Source organism: Brienomyrus brachyistius, chromosome 6 (assembly GCF_023856365.1).
Source record: "Brienomyrus brachyistius isolate T26 chromosome 6, BBRACH_0.4, whole genome shotgun sequence".
Classification (NCBI taxonomy): Eukaryota; Metazoa; Chordata; class Actinopteri; order Osteoglossiformes; family Mormyridae; genus Brienomyrus; species Brienomyrus brachyistius.
This window is the reverse complement of record NC_064538.1, coordinates 6,730,251-6,750,325: the sequence shown is the minus strand read 5'-3', so window position 1 is coordinate 6,750,325 and position 20,075 is coordinate 6,730,251. Positions and strand designations below refer to the sequence as shown.

General features: G+C 47.3%; 1 protein-coding gene across 1 annotated transcript in view; it reads left to right on the top strand.

Moving 5' to 3' along the window:
* The first annotated feature begins 213 nt into the window (after positions 1 to 213).
* col7a1 (collagen, type VII, alpha 1) overlaps positions 214 to 20,075 on the top strand; it is a 66,454-nt gene continuing 46,592 nt past the window's right edge. Inside the window, exons 1-12 of the mRNA XM_049018478.1 lie at positions 214 to 516; positions 9,789 to 9,948; positions 10,242 to 10,422; positions 10,681 to 10,837; positions 10,940 to 11,033; positions 11,700 to 11,858; positions 11,965 to 12,119; positions 12,275 to 12,404; positions 14,259 to 14,378; positions 16,123 to 16,278; positions 16,694 to 16,813; positions 16,961 to 17,107. Coding sequence (XP_048874435.1) covers positions 9,885 to 9,948; positions 10,242 to 10,422; positions 10,681 to 10,837; positions 10,940 to 11,033; positions 11,700 to 11,858; positions 11,965 to 12,119; positions 12,275 to 12,404; positions 14,259 to 14,378; positions 16,123 to 16,278; positions 16,694 to 16,813; positions 16,961 to 17,107 — 1,483 coding nt within the window. The 5' untranslated portion in view covers positions 214 to 516; positions 9,789 to 9,884. The remainder of the gene's footprint in view (positions 517 to 9,788; positions 9,949 to 10,241; positions 10,423 to 10,680; positions 10,838 to 10,939; positions 11,034 to 11,699; positions 11,859 to 11,964; positions 12,120 to 12,274; positions 12,405 to 14,258; positions 14,379 to 16,122; positions 16,279 to 16,693; positions 16,814 to 16,960; positions 17,108 to 20,075) is intronic.

Below are 20,075 nucleotides of genomic sequence, written 5' to 3'. Positions count from 1 at the left end.
GTTCTTTTTGCAGGACGATCACCAAAACATGCATTAGACTCAATTTGCGTAGGGCGCAGCAGAGGGATGATGGGTAAATCTAAATAATAATAATTAAAAAGAAATTAGCTTCGGTCTGGTGTGTAACACAAATATAACTATTGGCTGCTTTCTCCTGAGAAAGGCGGGCAATAGAACCGGCTGCTGCAAAGAGACTGAAAAGGGAGGGAGACCAAACAAAGTCTCCCCTTGAGGCATATAACAAGTCTGGGCTGCACTCGCAGAGGTTAATCCCAATATACGGAGCTGCCTAGAGCAGCGTGAATAGAAGCAGCAGCCCTGATTCAGAAATGAGCCGAGAGTTATTATCGCGATAGCGACTCTTGGCCAAGATCAAAATTGCACGGAGGAAGCTGCAGAAACTGACGGGGGGGAAGACGCACAAGTTTTTTTTTTTGTCTTTTTTTGCCAGGTTCCCCATAAGACAAACGCAGAGAAGAGAGAAATCCGGTGGAGTATGAGAGGAGAAGCGCAGAGGTGAGTAGGCAGATGGGTGACCCAGGTGCTTTGGAGGCAGCGGTGCGCTGTGTGCCGGGCAAGGGGCGCGGATGTAGCCCACGATGAACTCTGGAGGGTCCGCGTTTGGCTGCAGGGGAGCTCCGTAAAAACGATGCTTGGTGCCAAGTGCGCTCGCTAATGATTTATTAGGTTTAAATGCAATACACTCGCTTACTATTTATGTATTCTTAGATGGAATAAGTGCATTTGATTGTCACTTTATGAAGATGCACTGAACATAACATGTATGCACTCGCTGTATCGCATTTTACTCGAGCAGATGACTGCAAGCGGACAGTACAGCATAAGGAACGTTAGAACATGTGCTTTTGCGATGACTTTAAGTCTACTAACCTGTGATAGCGAAACATCCCTATTAATTTCAAGGGAATTTAGCGTAAAATAGGATCCAGTCCAACTTCTTCTGGGCTTATACCAAACATATAACTACCATTCATGGTCAACATGGTCATAGTGTGATGTGATTTTTTTAAAATCTGCGATACATTTTCAAGTTATCTTATGCAGAGAGATAGTTGAGGCTAAATGATGAAAGTATAGGTATCAACCCACAAAACCTCCCTTAAATGATGAGAAATCTTATTTGCCTTTAAGGTAAATGTCAGTTAGGCATTTGTGAAATATAAATAGATATAAATATAATTTAAATTAGCTAAAACTTGAAGAATTAGCCTACTTCATTGAGACTAATCTTTTTATATATTCATACTTTTTTTTCAAAACAATAATCAGATTATGTCCTTTTAATGCAGATTTTTCTTTGTTGTCCCAAGGTCATAAAAACATACCGCGATATTTCAGTCCTGCTTAATGAATCGCTGTGTAATACAGCTGTGTGGGGGACTCCCCACAGGGTAGTTAAGTAATGCTTAATGAAGTTACAGGTCCTGTGAAAAAGATCGCGACGATGCAAACTGGATGAGTGGCTGTTGAAAAATAGACAGATTGGATGTTTAATGATATTTATTAGCCTGTGGCATTTCTCTCGTTATATCCGCTATGTTTGTGACAGCCTGGGGCACGAAGTGTGCAAATTGAGTTAGGATGAGAGCGCAGGGCGGGAATGCAGCTGGAGTCTATCAGAGAGACGTCTCATCACGCACATTTAGCGGAGGGAGGAGGCGGCCGTGCTTTGATTTCAGAGCTAGGAATGCTACCTGTGCAGTGACTTTGTGGGTGTGTGTGTTTCTGTGTGGCAGAGGGGGGATTTTCTCCCCATTTAGAGGGCCCAGTTTTTACAGTGCAGTAATTATAGTAATCCACCTCCTGGGAAGGCATTTATTTTCTGAGTGGGAGATGCCTTCGGGGGGTACATGCGTGAGGTCAGGAAGGGCCAGGATAGGTGATGTGTGCCCCCCAGACGGACTGAGGGTCACCCTGGGTCACGCTTCCCCTGCTGAAAGGTTTACTTGGCGTCTCTCTGATATTGTTGTGGAAATGTGACCTTACTGGGAGAGAACAGAGAGTTTTTTGTTTTTTTTTTTTCGCAGCGAATGTTTCATCCCCCAGTTTGTTGTGCTGTTCTTACTTCCAGTACTATGTATGTAATATGATACTGTTTATTGCTGAATTAATAATAATAATAACAATAATAATAATGATAATAATAATAAACGTTCCATTTACATAGCGCCTTTCACAATCCAAAGGTCGCTTTACACACAAAAAAATCAGTAATCAGTACAGGAGGAAGAGACAGAAGAGAAATGTTTAAGGAAAAGAAATGTCTTTAATTCAGATTTGAAGGAAGAGAAAGTAGTTGAACTACTAACTTGTTCCATTATATTACATTTGTCCAGTATAGGTTAGATAGATGTATTGTTATCTGTACATGAGTGCAGTGTACAGTGAGGTGGAATACAGTATCATAAGAAAGCTACTTTAAAAAATCCCAAATAAAAATATAAAAATATTTTGTGAAATGCTGAGTATTAAAGTGCGACTTGACTTCGATAATCACATACGGCCACAATGTCCTTTACCTCGTTTTAGGTGTGAGGCATGTCTGCAGCAGTGCATGCGTTCGGACGTGTCGTGGTTCTGGGGGTCATCCGGTAAGCAGAGATGCCTGATTGGTCAGAGTTCCCCCCTGGGTGAAAACACTGCTTATCCATCCAGCGTGGAATGCTCCTTTTATTATTAGGTGCTGTTAAGTCGGAGTCCACTGCTTGCCACCACAGTTAAACCGCCAATCTATAAAAACATATATAAATAAAACATCAAAAGATACTGCAATGAAAGGGCAACCTAGGCTCTCCAATGTTATTATTAAGAATAAAACTGAACACACAGAAGTAGCTTTTACAAAGAATGGTGTTAATATGTAAATTTGAGTGACTGCACTATGAAAACTGCTTTGGAAGAAAAAACTCTCCTTCTCAGAGTGAATTTCTAATGCCAAGCTTTCGAAGGCGTAGAAATTCTGCAGGACTAGATCAGTATTAACTGTGCCATCATTAGAAGCTGCCAACAGTGGCAGTAGCAGCTACGTGGCTGCGCCCAGACAGGGTGTTACCTTCACTTACCTGGGCTCCCAAACTCAGGAAGCAACACGCAAGGTGACTAAGGCTCAGTGGATTCCCTGGACCAGCCCAGGTCTGCCAGGAAAGCTATTAGCAGACTTTGTTGGTTAAAAGTCAAGTCCCATGGGATGGTAAAGGGATTTGTTAAGTATCTCTGGAGGAGGGTGTCCTGCTCCACGCGGCACATTTTCCCATTGGCTGGTGATTAGCTGGCCCGGAATGTGTGGTGGGAGGGGGGGTTGAGATGTCAGGGGGAGGGGGGGCAACCTGCAGCTCCCTGACATGGGCAAGTTGGGACGGGATAGCTCCTCCACGTCGCGCGCGAGAGGCATGCCTGCTCCTCACGCAGCGCTGAACCGCTTCTGGATCCCTGCACTGCAGCTGCCGCCCGGATTAGCCCACTCTCAGGAGAATGGAAATAGACACGATACCGTTTTACCTGCCTCTAACTATCAAAAAACAAAAGTGGGGATTCTTAAGTAGGACCTATCAGAAGGGTCGAGCAGGAAATAATAAGCCATTAAATAGGAATGGTGATCTTGATAACCAGATACACATATTTACAATTCCCTTGGTCTCCTTTAGCAATTTCTTTACTAAGTCACATTATTAGATTTCGGGTAGTGCAGATATTAAGGAGTTCTAGAGGATTGACTTTATCGGTCCCTGGGGGAAATTCTGGAATTGAGAATGAGTGTGCAGTAAGTGCAATATCAAGCTGTCACAGGTGTAAGGTGTACAAGCAACCACTAGGGGGCAGAGTCTGCAGCGGCGTTTAATTTATGCATTAGTGCATAATTGCCATTACAGTCTAAATCTGAATCTCAACCCTGCTTATGACCCACCAGACTGGTGTAGTGTCACATTAAAGGGAAAAGTTCAAACCAGTCAGGGTATGCCCTGGGTACTGTACTTTGCAGATGTGCTTACCTTCTCCACCGCTGATATGAAAAAGATGTAGAACCATCTTAGTCCTGGCAGAGCTGGTAACAGTATAAAAGTTGTGACTGGGGTTGGCATGGTGGTGCAGTGGTTAGCGCTTTTGCTTCACAGTTCTGGGAGTTGGGTTTGACTCTCTGGTCCAGCTCTATGCGTGTGGAGCAGGGTTAGATGGTAAAACGGTACTGAAACGGTAAAATGCTATGGTGCTAAATCAGGGCGAATAGTTTTGTTAATTAGAAAAAATTAATTGGAACTGTTTCAATTCTTTTTTTCAAATTAACAAAACTATTCGCCCTGATTTAACACCATGTAATACCAGCATTCGCCTCTTGCTTAAGCTGAAAGCTGCAGGGATTTTAGGACCTGCTTGGATTGAAAACTGCTTAACAGACAGGAAGCAGCGAGTAGTTGTTAGAGGCACAATGTCATAGTGGGCCTGTGTTCGTAGTGGGGTACCGCAGGGTTCAATTTTAGGACCACTATTGTTCCTAATTTACATTAATTATATTGACACCAATACATACAGTAAACTGGTTAAATCTGCAGACGACATCAAGGTGGGTGGTGTAGCAGATACTGATCTAGCAGCAGAGAGGCTACAGTGGGATCTGGATTTAATTAGCGACTGGGCTGATTCCTGGCAGATGAAATTAAACATACATAAATATAAGATAATCCATGCAGGGAGCAGAAATATAAAGTACAGATGTTTTATGGGTTCCACTGAAATAAAGGTAGCTGATTATGAGAAGGACCTCGGTGTGTATGTTGATGCTTCCATGTCCCACTCTCGCCAGTGTGGGGAAGCAATAAAAAAGGTCAACAGGATGTTGGGTTACATCTCTAGGTGTGTGGAGTTTAAGTCAAGGGAGGTGATGCTACGATTATACGATTCCTTGGTAAGACCCCCCCTAGAATATTGTGTGGAGGTTTGGTCACCATACCTTAAAATAGACATTGCTGCCCTGGAAAGGGTGTTATGTCCACGAAAGAGATTGGAATGATCGAAAAGCCTTTCTTGATTAAACAAAGAACATTACAAGGAAATAGACAGGCATATGGGAAATGTATCCTGATTTATCCTCCTCCTGTATGTATTTAGATGATTGAGGAATGTGCGTAATCACTCCCTCACTCCTCTGACAGATACCAGCTGCATTTCCTGTACAGCATTACGCTCCTGCCGTGCTCGTCCCGTGCCGTCATCCTGCAACTCCCGTAATCAGCCCTAACGAGGAGTGCCAGCTCATTACTGCCATCTGTTATATCTTCAGCATCCACGCAGAACTCAGCTGTCAGGGAAGGTGGGCAGGAAATGCCGGCAAGCAGATATAGCCTCGTGTCCGCTGCATACGGGAGACCTCTGCTGCAGAGAGCCAAAGCTTTTCCATTTAATAGATTGTTTGGTTGTACTACTTGACATTTACTTGAAAGTTCTTTTTTTTGTTTTGTATTCTTGGGATGTGGGTTTTCAAACATGGCCTGTTGTGTTTTATGCACACCATCTGTACTTGGTATTGAATGTCATGGCAGTATAGCGACGAATAAAGTTTAAGGGATTAAAAATGCCTTAGTTAGTTAAATGACTCACTCCACCTAACCCTCAAAGCTTAACTAGGTGCTTCTCTGAACTTTTCTCCTGGTGTCCGGCTGTGGGCCCATTCTGCATCACGAGGGAGGGTGTCACATGCGGTAGCATCGTCATGGAAACAGACGAAATTCTTACTTTGGCAGGGAGAACATCCTGCTGTTAATGACTCTAGAGAACAAAACTATGGATTGTCTGTGTGACTCTCCTTCATGTAATCATTTCTACAGTCAAAGATGGGGTTGGGGGTCTTAGGAAGAAGCAGGGTCTGTGTTCAAGTTCAAAGGTTATAAATTAAAAAGAAGTAAATACTGATTGTAGGGGAAGGTTTAGACTGGCGAGGAGTGTCTGGGTGCTGCCCCTCTCTTTGTGTCTCGGTCTCCAGGGGGCTTGTCATCGCCGAGGCGGGGGGGGGGCATGAGCAGGGATTAATTAGCGCCACATTAACGTGTCAGGTGACCTCTTCAGGGCAGATCCCGCTGAACTTGCGGCAGACGTAGCCAAGCGATTACTTCGCACCTTACTGGCTGCTCTGGTCCCACAAAAAATGGGTGGCGAGGTAGAAGGGAGCTCTCAGTGCACTGGGTGGCCCATCGCCAGCCCATAATTCAGGGCGGCATGCCTGCTCTGCCTCTCTGTTCTGGTCCTGACGTCGACTGCGGGGACTTTCCCGTTGCGTGACATGGCTGCAACTTTGCTGTGTTCCTCCGCTGCTCCCTTCCCTCCAGCCCCCGAACTCTGTGCCCCATCTGTCCCCTGCATTCGCCCCCGCTCTCTTTAAGGATGTGCCTTTCCTTGCACTCCCAGTCCACCCCCATGTGACAGCAGGGTGCTTCGGGGCTGGATCGGGCCCAGTAGCGGTGCTTTCCTTTTTTGTGCTGTGCAGTGATGGTGCGTCTCTGGTATTATTTAGGGAAAGAATGTGCATCTGATTTGTTTAATTCTCTTTGGCCCCTTCCTCTGCACCCTTCCTCCATGCTCGTGATCAGGGAGATAGGTCACGCCCGTGCTGCCGTGCTCACATCTTCTGCCCGCTCTCCTTTGCTCCCTTGGCAGTCGGTGTCTCAGGCTGTGGATCAGATGCTTCAGGAAGGCAGAGGGTTTCTCCTTTCTTGGCTCGGTGTGTCTTTTGTTGCTGATTGGGAATATGTAGGTACATAGCCCCCCCCCCCCCCACAATTATTAGCACCCCCTTGTAGTGATTTGAAAAAAGGGTCAGAAAAATCCACCTTTTGGTGAAGTAGCTTCTCATTTCTCACACCGAAAAAATCCAGCCTGTCATTAAAAATGGTTCAGTTCCCCTGTCTTAGGAGTTGGAGTTGATTACAGTTCATTTTTTTGACTGCTTATGACAGAGTCATACCTTAAGGTTAAAATGCTTGATTAAGGAACTTTGACAAGTGTAATGGTTCCTTAAAAACCCTTCAGGCATATATTAATGACATATGCGGGATAAAGTACATGACAAACTGTTTGAGGATTACCATAGATGTATGATAGATTGCTCTTAATCTTTCAAGTACTAGGGCCTAAACCAGACTATTGCATTTGTCTATCATTCATAGAGCAGTATGGTGACTCAGTACAGTGTTGCTTTCTATCGCAATGGTTTGGGTTCAAATTCTGCCTCTACTCCATATCCTCAAGGACCCTCTCCTGACCCCTCGCAGTTCAGAAAGATGTGGCTGAGACAATTTGGTACCGTAAAAATGTCCATGTTTCCTTGGATAAGCTGCCACCCCTTGTTCTGTGGTTAGAAGATGGATGGATGGGTGATGCTGGTATTGATCCCAGGTATTTTGTTTTCTGATGAACACTTTTATAATTATTTTTATAAACCTTTTTCCCTACAGGAATTTGATCCACTCTGAGCCTGTAAACCGCCGGAGCATGAGCTCCAAATAGCCGGTCCGCAGACCAGTACCGGTCCATTTTCTGGGTTTTTGCAGATCGGTTGGTTAATTTCCAAGAATAAACTGTATATTTTCAATTTTCTTTTCTCTTGTTTGCACATCCTGTTCTCTTATGAACAAAAAAATGGAAGCAGTTAAAAGTTATGAAGTTGCCAAGCAATCGCCTGGCAGCTCACTGGTCCGTCCATGACTATTTTTGTACGACATAAACTGGTTCTTGAATATTGGGATCCCCTCCTCCAGGGAGTATACTCCCCCCCCCCTTCCCAATCGGGGATTGGGGATGCCACCCACACAAGGCTTCCTGCCGGAACAGTCTGTACCACACTCCTGGTTCTCATCCCTGCCGGGTAATTGCTCATCCGTCCAGACATGAGGAAATGTGTCCATTATGATCTGGTCCAGGTGTGCTTCCCTGTGTGGGAGTCCCCCTTCTGAGTCAGCACCTGTTTATTTGCACTGTTTAATCAGGTCACAGCTGGAATTAGACATCTTGAAGTGGATCGTCTCATTTTTTAGAAGCCTAGTGCTAGGAGGAATAATTAGTGCCCCTTTCCTGCACTACATTAAAGGCCGGGTTTCCGATATCAATGCGAAACACATTTGTTAAATTCAGCAACCTTCTCCTCACAGCCTGCTAGCTGTCCATTCTGTGTAATACCGAGTGTTTCTATGCAGCCCTGATTGCACTGAGACACCCAACATTGTTCCTGTCAGTCAGCAGCTGGGGGCCTCGTGCTCATGCACTTTGTTTGAGTCGCAGCTGTGTAGAAACACTGTGTTTTGAGAAATAAAACCTCCCATCAACTTTACTTTCTTCACCTCAGTGATGCAATGCGGCTTAAAAACTGAGTTTTTTTTCACCAACTTTCCTAAAATTGATGGTCGCGACAAGGCTCGTGCGGTTTTACACATGGAGAACATGCAAACTCTGCACACATGGAGCTCAAACAAAGCCTTGAACTCTAATCGCAGAGGTGTGAAGCGACAATACTAACCACTGCACCACCCCTTACATCCTCACTTCTCTTACTGAGTCAGTTTTAACACCATATTTTTTTAACCAGTCCCGACACAGAAAGATATGCACATTTGTCCCTAATAATCATTTTGGCAGATCTTTGCACTTCCCCCGTTTCAGATGCAGCCTGGGTGGGGGCTACTGGCTAAGTTGTGGCAGTCCAGTGCTTCCCTGCCCAAGCCTAGTGCTAGCTGACTGGGGTAGGTGGCAGTATTGGGGGTTGGCAGTAAGATTTTTCGACCATGGCTAGAGAATGGCGAGGATCCCTGTCTGATCCTCGTCTGGGAGGGCAGAGTTGCAGTGAAATAAAAGGTTTCCAGGACATTCCATCCTTGCTCGCAGGTGTCAGGTAACTGGGAGAGGTGGGATGTCTTAAATAATCAGAGTATGTGTAACTGGTAGAGAAGTTAGATTAGATGTTAGATTAGATGTTAGAAGAAGATTGTGTGGAGTCAGTTACATTTTGTGGTGCTTTCATGTGGAAGTTAGGCGACTTTGTATCTTAAAAATGCCATAGTGTGTGTTTGTGTGTGTGTGTGTGTGTGTGTGTGTGTGTTTGTGTGTGTGTGTGTGTGTGTGTGTGCATGTGTGTGTGCATGTGTGTGTTTGTGTGTGTGTGTGTGCATGTGTGTGTGTGTGCAAGTGCATGTGTGTGTGTGTGTGTGTGCGTGTGTGTGTGTGTGTCTGTGTGTGTGTGTGTGTGTGTGCATGTGTGTGCTCTGTGATGGACTGGCATCATGTCCCTGGTGTTCCAAGCCATGTGCTGTCCCTCCAGGGGATGGTGCCAGGTTTACTGTGACCCGTTGTGGATGGATGGATGGAGTATATTGTTTTTACTGTGTGTAACTTTGCTGTTCACGGTGAGGTCTGGTTCTATCTTACACCTGACCAGGATAAACAGTATTGTCAACAGCGAAGTTGTCAACATGAAGATGAAGTTGTGAACTGTGAACCGTGGGTTGTTTTCAAAACTCACTGTGATGCCACTTTAAACTCCATCTTCTCCTCCTTGTTAGCTTTGCCTCCTTAATGTCAGCTGAAAGTTAGATGCTGTTAGTTCTGCCACACTTTGCTCTCTAGTATAACTTTTAGTCCAGGTTATGGAGGCAGATAAGAGATTTGGACGGTTATCGGTGTATCTGTCTGTTTGGTTGTCCGTTCAGTGTGTAACGCTTTCTTTACGTTCCTCCTTGTGCACTCTGTGCATCAGGCAGACGTTAAATCGGACCGCCGTGTGTTTTCAGGAAGGCACATAATTGGATGCGGCTCTGCGGCTTGTGAGAACTCTGGGTGCCAAACGGCATTTCTGCTGTGTCCCTCTGTGCTGTCCGGGCGTGAAGATGAGGAGCTGGCTGGTCCTGTTGGCCGCATTGTCGTCGTTCCTTCCCCAGGCTTCTGCTCAAGGTACCCCTGGTGGCGGGTAGTTTGTGGGAAGGCCCTGTGCCTTTAGGCAGTGTGTGTGAAGAATGTTCTTATTCACACTGGTGGTTTTGTCTCACACGAGACTGCAGTAGGTTTTTTGTCGATTGAAATTATCACTGGATTCACCCAAACCATTGTCATTAATAAACAAACTGTGCCTCTATGTGCTTCTAGTTTCATTTCTTCTTTGCGCTTCCTGTTACTTCGTTTTGCGATATCTGCCTGTACCTCTCTCTCTTTTCCCTGTCTCCGCCTCCCCCGCCCCCCGTCCCCAGGGCGCTGTAAGAACGTCCTCGCGGCTGACATCGTGTTCCTGGTGGATGGGTCTTCCAGCATCGGTCGGTCCAACTTTGCGCAGATCAGGAGTTTCATGGCGGGCATCGTGAGGGCCTTCGCCGACGCCGTGGGGCCCAGTGCCGTCCGATTCGGCACCGTGCAGTACAGTGACACGTCTAGGTCAGGACCCTTATGTTAGTGTGCGTGCATCTCTGTGCATGTCTGAGTGTTATGTATACATGTTAGCATGTCTCTATGTCTGTCCCTGGTCCTTTTCCGGATGTAGACACTTTAGGAAACAGTATTGATTGATTTTGTGTTGAGTGGTTTGGGCCTGCCAGGAAAGGCAACATATAAAAATTAATAGAATAGGATGCTCTTGTCCTGTAACGTTAATTGACTCTTTGTGTCACTGTGCGCCATGCGACCCCCCCCCAGAGTGGAGTTCACCTTTGACACCTACACTAACGGCTCCGAGCTGATCAACGCCGTGGAGAGCCTCAACTACAAGGGTGGCAATACCCGCACTGGTTCCGGCCTCAAGTTCGTTGCTGACAACTTCTTCAGTCCTCCCACCATGCGCAACATCCCTAAGGTGGGGGGTGGGTGTCAGGGGCCGCTCCGGGGGCCACCTCAGGGGCTGGGGCTTTGGCAAGGGGCCACCTGAGGGCTCAACCCCCATTCCCCATTTTTTTAGATCACCATCTTGATCACTGATGGTAAGTCCCAGGACAACGTGAGGGAGCCAGCGCAGAAGCTTCGTACCCTGGGGGTCAAGATGTTCGCCGTGGGTGAGTTCCTGCCCCAGTTTCCCCTCTGACACCATCGGGGCGGGATTTGTCCACAGCCATTGGACGTTTACATTTATTTTTATTTAGCTGGTGCTTTTGTCCAAAACTGGGTGGGGACCATTACGGAATGCACTGATAAATTCCTATCCAAATCAGGAAATGGAACTGGAGTTGGGATTGGAAAAAAAAAACTACGGGGAACAGAATTGGAGCTGAATTCAGATTTCAGGGAGATTTCAATTCCAACTCCTTGGCCCGAACCCTGATCCGAAGCGACGTACAAGTGAGGCACGTAGGACATTACAAGCATACATGTTGTCGAGCAGTCGACTAGGCATTAGTGCAGCTGAGCTGATCTTCTAGTGAATGTCCAGGTACAAAGGTAAGCAGCATAGGAGAAGGAACTACACAACATCCTCCAAACAAAAGAAGAACATAATAAGACAATCCAATGAGCAGAAGTAGAACATTAAGAACATTCCGGGAACGTAGAAGGCCATTTGGCTAATAGAAGAGTATAGCGCCAATAGGAGTCCGACCAACAGAATGTTAAATCCAGCCCCTGTCTCACAGGGCTTTCAGGCAGCGTCTCGTATCATGTGCACACTTACAGGAGTCTGTTTGTGCGTCTCCATGACGAGCATTCCCGCGTCCTTTTCCTCTCAGGTATAAAACACGCAGACCAGGCCGAGCTGAACGTGGTGGCCTCCAAGCCCGAGAGTAACTTCTCCTTCTTCGTGGGGGATTTCAGGATTCTGGGCACGTTGCTGCCCCTGGTGACTCCTCGCGTCTGTGAAAGCTCGGGAGGAGTCTACACCAGCGATGGTACCTCTCGTTGCACTCACAGATGTGATGAATTCTGTAAAATAAGGCTGCCGCTCTCATACCTTCTCCCATCTCTCTGTCTCTTTCCTTCCATCTTTATCCAAAGTGTTCTCCGGTCCCTCTAACCTGCGTTTCTCAGATGAGACCTCTGATTCGCTGAGAGTCCGCTGGACTCCAGCAGGGGGCCCTGTGAGTGGTTACATTGTGCAGTACACGCCCCTCTCTGGATTAGGGAACCCAATCACTGCTGAGCGGCAGCAGGTGAGCCCCGTCTTTTTTAACCAATAAAAATGACATGTTAATTACACCGTAGGATGTTATTGGTGTTTTAAATAGCAGAAAAATATATTTATCAGTTTGCTATATTTATAAACATTGAAATCTACAGTTTAATACAAGTGCACCATGACTCACAGGAAACGGTGGGGGCGGAGCATAGGAGTTACATCGCACGCAACCTGAAGTCAGGCAGCGACTACCTGGTGATGGTGATTGCCCAGTACCCCAACAATATTGGAGAGTCAGTCTCTGCCAAGGCTACAACCAGTGAGTGGTGCCAGGAAGGGGGGTGAAGATGAGGATTATAAAGAAGACACTAGGGGGGGTGGGGGGGGGGGTAGTTATTTTGATTCATTGTGGTTAGGGCTGCCAAAGTGAATGTGTTAGTGGCACTTTTTAAGTCGTAATGTGTTAATATTTCTTTGATTGGGTTATTGCATACATTAATTTTGAAACCGCAGTGGGAAAGCGAATAATACGAGTAAATATTTTTTATTGAAACTTATAATGTTCCTTCCTGGTTTAAACAACCCGAGAGCTTTTCGTCGTGCCATTATACAGAATCCCAGAATTCACAGCTACAATGAAAACACTCAGTTACCGTCTCACGGGGACGTTGATGGAGGGCAAAGGGGAAGAATCTTTGTTACTTGGTACATTTCATTTTAAAGATTTGCCAGATGGGGGCGGCATGGTGGTGCAGTGGTTAGCACTGTTGTACTCCCGTTTCCCCCCACAGTCCAAAGACATGCTGAGGCTAATTGGAGTTGCTAAATTGCCCGTAGGTGTGCATGTGTGAGTGAATGGTGTGTGAGTGTGCCCTGCGATGGGCTGGCCCCCCATCCTGGGTTGTTCCCTGCCCCATGCCCATTGCTTCCAGGATAGGCTCCGGACCCCCCACGACCCAGTAGGATAAGCGGTTTGGAAAATGGATGGATGGATGTTATTGCCAGATGGTTCAGAGGTTAAAATTATTGCAATTTGAAATATTTGTTTTATTTAGTATATTAAAATGTGGATCTTTCCAGTAATTAAGTGGATTTCAATTGGCTTTTGTTTTTAGTCCCATTTGCCAAATAGGTTTCAGATTTAAATCGTTCTTTTGTTCCTAAACATGTAACTAACTGAGAACAAAAAGTCTATTAGTGCAGTTTTTTTCTCAGCCCAGTACTTGCCCCCCCCCCCCCCCCCAGACAGTCCACATTTCTATTCCACCCAGCTTCCAGCCAATCAAGAACACCAAATACCTGGTACAAGAGCTGGGAGGGAGCAAAAATGTGCAGTATGTGGGGGTTCCTGAGAACTGGGCACTGGTCGTTAGTGGACATTTTGAAATGTTTTTATCATGTAGCTGCTTTATTTGACAAATATAACACTGATCTAGGGCTGCTAATACAAAAGAGAAATAAAAAAATCCAATATCCATTCGTCCCGTTAAAATTTCACACCAAGGATAAGCAATGTAGCAGCAATTAAATATACCAAAACCACATCAGTTTAGCCTAAATCAAGTAAACCAAACAATCCATCGAAATTAAAATTTTAACGGTAAGGATTCTGTACTTTGTGCTTTCTGTTGTCTGTCTGCACTCTGTGGCAGCTACGTCCTGCAGTCACTTTCTGTAGTGAAATCGAGGAAAGTCAACATGAGAGGCTGTTTAGGGCAAAATTACAGCATATACATGCTGAATCAGTCCACACCACCGAAACACTTACACACATACACTCACCACCTGCGCTTTGTATCAGCCTATAGTGTATACATGACATCACTATAACCACTATCGATATGCGGGAGACTCCAGGAGGGGTTGGACATCTTGTAGACAATGTCCATGTCACTATTTACATAAGCCGTGACTTAAAACTTACGATAATATTAAACATCTTTGATTTTATCGGAACATCAAAACACTAGACTTAAGGCAGCTATTTTGATCGCCTTACACCTAACTATTGAGGTGACGGGAACAGACTACAAGTCCAGCAACGATGGATATTTTTCTGCAACAGTGAAATCGTTGGAAACGTCTTTAGGTGTAATCGACTAAATTGTTTAATCATTGCACCTCTAATACTGGCCTGTCACTCTCACACTCCCCTTGTCTCCCCACTTCCCAGAGCCTCTTCCCAGTGTGTCGAACCTGCGTGAGGTCCAGGCAGGATTCTTCTCCCTGTCTGTCGCCTGGGATGCCCCCTCCTCCCGCGTCCAGGGCTACAGAATCACCTACGGGCCCATAGGTGAGCAAGGCAGTCCACTCCAGCTGCTCTGAAATTGAACCATGCTGCTGTCTCTGTAATACATTGCGGGAACAATGATATAATGCTATGATGTAACAGTAATATTACCTCAGGTCGTGATGGGCGAAAAGATGCTATATGTGGGGGAGTGTTTCCTGATACTTGCTCGTTAGTTGTGTTTTTGAGGGTAAGAAGCCCCCCCCCCCATTACACAAGTGGCCTGGACACGCATGTGCTAGTTGGGCATTAAAGTTCATTGCACAAAAATTAAGTAGCTGAAAAAACGGTTAATCCATTTTTTGCCAAGAGGTTGATTGTACAGCACTATTTTTAAACTTTCAACTTCACACAGTTAGGATTGTAAAGGGCTAGATGGCGGACAGCCCGTTCCGACTGGGAGGCCTGAGTCTGACAGAGTGCCAGCGAACTGTAAAGCAGCTATTAAATAATGACTGCTGGCAGGGTGGGCAGCCGGAGAGCATGCTGGGGCAGGGAGGCAGATGGAGGAAAAAGTGGGAAGAGGGAGAAGGCACCAGCGTAGAGAGTGGGGCATTGTGGGAAGGGGCTCCGTGTGCCTCAGCTGGTGATGCTGATGCCTCACGCCTCGGGAACTGGGGGCTTTGGATCTCACTGGTGTGTGCAGTTTGCATGGTCTCCCTGTATTCTGCAGATTTCCCTCAATTGCTCATTCTGTGAGTGTGCATGTGTGCGTGTGTGTGTGTGTGTGTGTGTGTGTGTGTGTGTGTGTGTTGGTGTGTGTTTAGTCATATGCCCGGCAATGCTTTGGCATCCAACCCTGGGTGCTCCAGCCTTGGGCTGTTTCAGATTAATTGTCATAGATATAACTTCTCAAATAAAACCACTAAAATGAAGCTGCCTGTGATTTCCCTGCCGCCCAGCTGAGATGAGACATTTCCAGGCAAATATCAGTTTCTTTGTCTCTGTCTCAGTAAAAAAGGTGCAAATGTAGTCTGTGTGTCGTTAAGGTAACTCCTTCAGTCTTTCAGAGACACTCCTGGCTAACATGCCCCCCCAGCCCCTACTAATGCCATGCCCCCCCCCCAGACCTCGCTAACACCACGCCCCCCCCCCCCCCCCCCAGTCCCACCTGCCTTGTTTTTTTTTCCTGCTGCCCGGGGCTAAGGTGGAGTCTGACACACACACATACAGGAGCTGCCAGGTACACATAGATATACAGTCAGACACAGACTTCCTGACATGGAGTTTTCTCCATTGCAAATAAAGTGACTCGTGTTTAATGGAACTACCTGAAGTGAGAATGCAGTGACAGGAGTGACAGAAACAAGCAGGGAAAACTCACAAGGCAGGAAATGAAAAGCTGGCAGAGACAAAAACAGGGAGACAGAGGGCGAGGAGCGAGGCAGGCAGAACTTTAATCAGCTTTAATTGCTGTAATGGTGGCAGTGTGCGTGTGTGTGTGTGAGAGTGTGTGAGTGTGTCTGTGTACGTGTTCTGATTCCAGGTGGGTTCCAACACTTCCTCATCTTCAGTTATCTGTCTTTTGACTGTGGACACATCACATCGTGGGAAATAATCATTACAACACCATTCATGTGCTCAGACACTAAACCTGCAGGCAGGAGTCCAGCACGCACTCTGCACTGCGCCTCCTCCTCTCCATATCGCCTTTGCGTGTGCTTCCTCATTCCCACCTCTTCAGCGCCTCCTATCTGCCTGATGTCATCCTAAATCCCAGCCTCCGCACTCGTCGCCCTATCTGCAGGGCTGCAGGCGTCCCGCTTGGTGGAGCAGTCCCTGTCCGCAGACTCCACCTCGGTGACCCTGGAGGGCCTGCAGCCTGACACGGAGTACGTCCTCAACTTGTACCCGCTCTTCCCCCGCAATTCTGGTGCCCCTGCCACCCTCACCTCTCGGACCCGTGAGTACTGGCCCTCCGTACCGCTTACCGCTGCCGGATCTGGTCATTGTTGAACCCAGAGAAGTCAAACAGCGCAGAGGGGAGAGAAAATACCCAGCTGGTGTGTGACTGGTTCTCAGCTTCAGATTGATGGTCAGTGATGTACTTCACTGCCATTTCTTCAACAAGAAAGTCAGGAGGGCTGTCATTCACCCCCACTTAAACGTGTGTACAAATGAATAGAAATGAACCATGAACCTTTAACCTTTCATCTATTTACTAAAGAAATGTTTCAATGTAAAGGAAGTGACATCCCACTGTTTCAGGGTCAGCAGCACTTCTCTGCTGCCCAGTGCCTCCCGTGACGACTTTCCGATGCCCGGTGATGGTTTGCAGGCCGCTGACTGGGCTGTCTTGTCTGTGTGTCCTTCCCCAGTGCGCCTGGAAGCTGTGCAACACCTCACAGTGAAGACCGTGTCGGAACAGAGCGTCCAGGTCGAATGGAGAGGAGTGGGCGGAGCCAGGGCCTACCGCCTGGTCTGGGGGCCGTTCACGGGTGAGCGCTATCTCTACCACAGCCTGCAGATGGTGCTAGAGGGGGATGGGAAGTCTGGAAAAGGGGCCAAACCCTCGCTGTCCGATGGAGCACCTCCTCCTCCTGCTGTTTTCTCCCTCCTCATTTCCCTCCTCCCTCGGGGTTCAGGTCACAAAGTGGAGAGCCTGGAGGTGCCGGGGGACAGTGAGTCCCACACCCTGTCTGGCCTGCAGCCCGACACCGAGTACATCGTCACCATCCTCCCTCTGTACGAGGGCACCGAGGGTCCGGCAGCCACAACCCGCTTCAAGATAGGTATGCTGGGCTCTCTGCGGACAGGGGCTCGGAGGAACACGCGACACACACAGCCCAATGTCAAATCAAATCACATCTCTTTATTTGCCACATCACTTTACACCCTTGTGCAAATTAATTTAAACAAGTTGTCGTCTCGGTATGCAGACAGACTATGCACAGTTAAGATGGACAGCACAGTCACACGAATTCATACTGATCGCCTTGCATTTCGATTTAGGATCTAGTGGATTGATAAAAATTGTACGAGAATAACACAGCGATGGGCTGCCAATCCATCACAGGGCACAGACATCATTCACGCATGTGGGGAATTTAGCAACTGCAATTAAGCTTAGCGTGTTTTTGGATTGTGGGGGGAAACCAGAGAACCCAGAGGAACATGGGGAGCCGCCCGACCCCCAGAACATTCAATTGAAACATACATAGATGGCTGAAGCACAGTCATACCACTCAGCTGTAACCCCACCGAGCAGGCCTGCCAGTCTGTAGGCACAGTGCCTCCTCTGTCCATCCACTCAGCTCTAACCCCACCTGAGCAGGCCTGCCAGTCCGTGGGCACAGTGCCTCCTCTGTCCATCCACCCAGCTCTAACCCCACCTGAGCAGGCCTGCCAGTCTGTGGGCACAGTGCCTCCTCTGTCCATCCACCCAGCTCTAACCCCACCTGAGCAGGCCTGCCAGTCTGTGGGCACAGTGCCTCCTCTGTCCATCCACTCAGCTCTAACCCCACCTGAGCAGGCCTGCCAGTCAGTGGGCACAGTGCCTCCTCTGTCCATCCACTCAGCTCTAACCCCACCCGAGCAGGCCTGCCAGTCAGTGGGCACAGTGCCTCCTCTGTCCATCCACTCAGCTCTAACCCCACCCAAGCAGGTCTGCCAGTCTGTGGGCACAGTGCCTCCTCTGTCTATCCACCCAGCACTAACCCCACCCAAGTAGACCTGCCAGTCTGTGGGCACAGTGCCTCCTCTGTCTATCCACCCAGCTCTAACCCCACCTGAGCAGGCCTGCCAGTCAGTGGGCACAGTGCCTCCTCTGTCCATCGACTCAGCTGTAACCCCACCCGAGCAGGCCTGCCAGTCAGTGGGAACAGTGCCTCCTCTGTCTAACCACTCAGCTCTAACCCCACCTGAGCAGGCCTGCCAGTCTGTAGGCACAGTGCCTCCTCTGTCCATCGACTCAGCTGTAACCCCACCCGAGCAGGCCTGCCAGTCTGTAGGCACAGTTCCTCCTCTGTCCATCCACTCAGCTGTAACCCCACCTGAGCAGGGCTGCCAGTCTGTAGGCACAGTGCCTCCTCTGTCCATCGACTCAGCTGTAACCCCACCTGAGCAGGCCTGCCAGTCTGTAGGCACAGTGCCTCCTCTGTCCATCGACTCAGCTGTAACCCCACCCAAGCAGGCCTGCCAGTCCGTGGGCACAGTGCCTCCTCTGTCCATCCACTCAGCTCTAACCCAAATTAACAACAGTTAATTTGCATAAGGGTGTATTTTCCACATCACTTACGCAGATGAGTGGAAAAACCTGCATGCAAGTTTGCGACAGCAATGACGAAGTGCAAATGAAAAACAGTGCAAATAGAAAGTATAAAAAATGGTAATATGCGCCACTGTATTAATAAATAACGCAATAATTAGAAAAAACGAAGCAATGAATGGTCATATGAATATACCTAAGTATGTATCTGGTGATATTGTTGATAGCGTGAATCGGTTCACTAAGTTCAGAATTTCCGGGTCTGATGCGAGTGCGTGCACGAGTGCTGACGCATATACAGACACACTCATGCACACAAATACGTGTGAAGTGCAGACACACCCTGTCACACACGAATATGAACAGGCACGGTCACGCAAAGCTATACCAGCATCAGCACAAAAATAGTACAGAAATAAAGGAACATATGTTATATGAAACTGCACAATGTGTGTCTGGCATATTGGCACAATTTGGGCGAGAATAGGGGTTTAGAAGCTAAGACGTGTTTTTGGAAGGGGAAGTGGTGGCAGTATATTTTGTTTTGTTTTAATTACTGCAAGGCTGTTTTCTCTCATCTGACATGTATTTTCTTCTGAGTGAAACACTTTGTCGCAGGATCTTCTGAAGTGGTTAAATATAGCCACTGCGGGGAATGCTTTTGAAAATATTTCTCAGCCAAGTTCTTCGTATCTTGGCAAAGGGAGTAGAGAGGAAGGCAGGGAGGGTTTAAGACTGAGGGGGAGTGAGGAGATCCTGTTCGGTTTCCTTTACTTTTTATGAGGACAGATTTAGCCTAAGAGGTGCGAGTAGCTAATGTTGGCTCCTGATTTGTCTATGGATGTTTCAACACTCGGGTTCTTTCCTCACACTATGTTCTGCAGACCTCAAGGGATGCTGGACCCTTGGTGTAGTTCCAGTTGAGTTTACGCTTGAAACATTTACCCTCGAAAAAATGTCAAACCCATAAAATCAATGACTCGGGGAAAAAAATTAAGTAAATGTTTCTCGTCATATACATGTGTTTTGGTAATGTTTGAGAAATGATTGCAGTATGAATTTAATGGCAATAACATTCTCTTTATCGCTTGTGAATGAAATGTCTTTTCACCAGAAGCACACAGCTGTGTGTCTATGATGGCCGCTCCCGTCTCGGATCAGACGGGACGAGTTGGGAATCCTGCGGAGAGCCTGGGCGCCGCATGGTGCATGTTCTCCTCTCTTTGATTTCTGGAGCAGAGCGCAGACACAGCTGCAGGAAATCACTCTCAAAATGACTCACCATATGAAGCAGAAACAAGCCGCAATGTTCTTACTTGGAATTTAAATTGTCATTCAACTGGACAATTGGTCCAACTCAAGACAAAATGTGAACCTCCTCCAGCTTCCTGCAGCCCAAAACCAGCCCTGGGGGCTTAGCATAAGTCTGACAGGCACCCCAGGTGCTGGATCTAATCCAGCAAAAACCGACAGATGTAGGCTGTCTGTGTCTG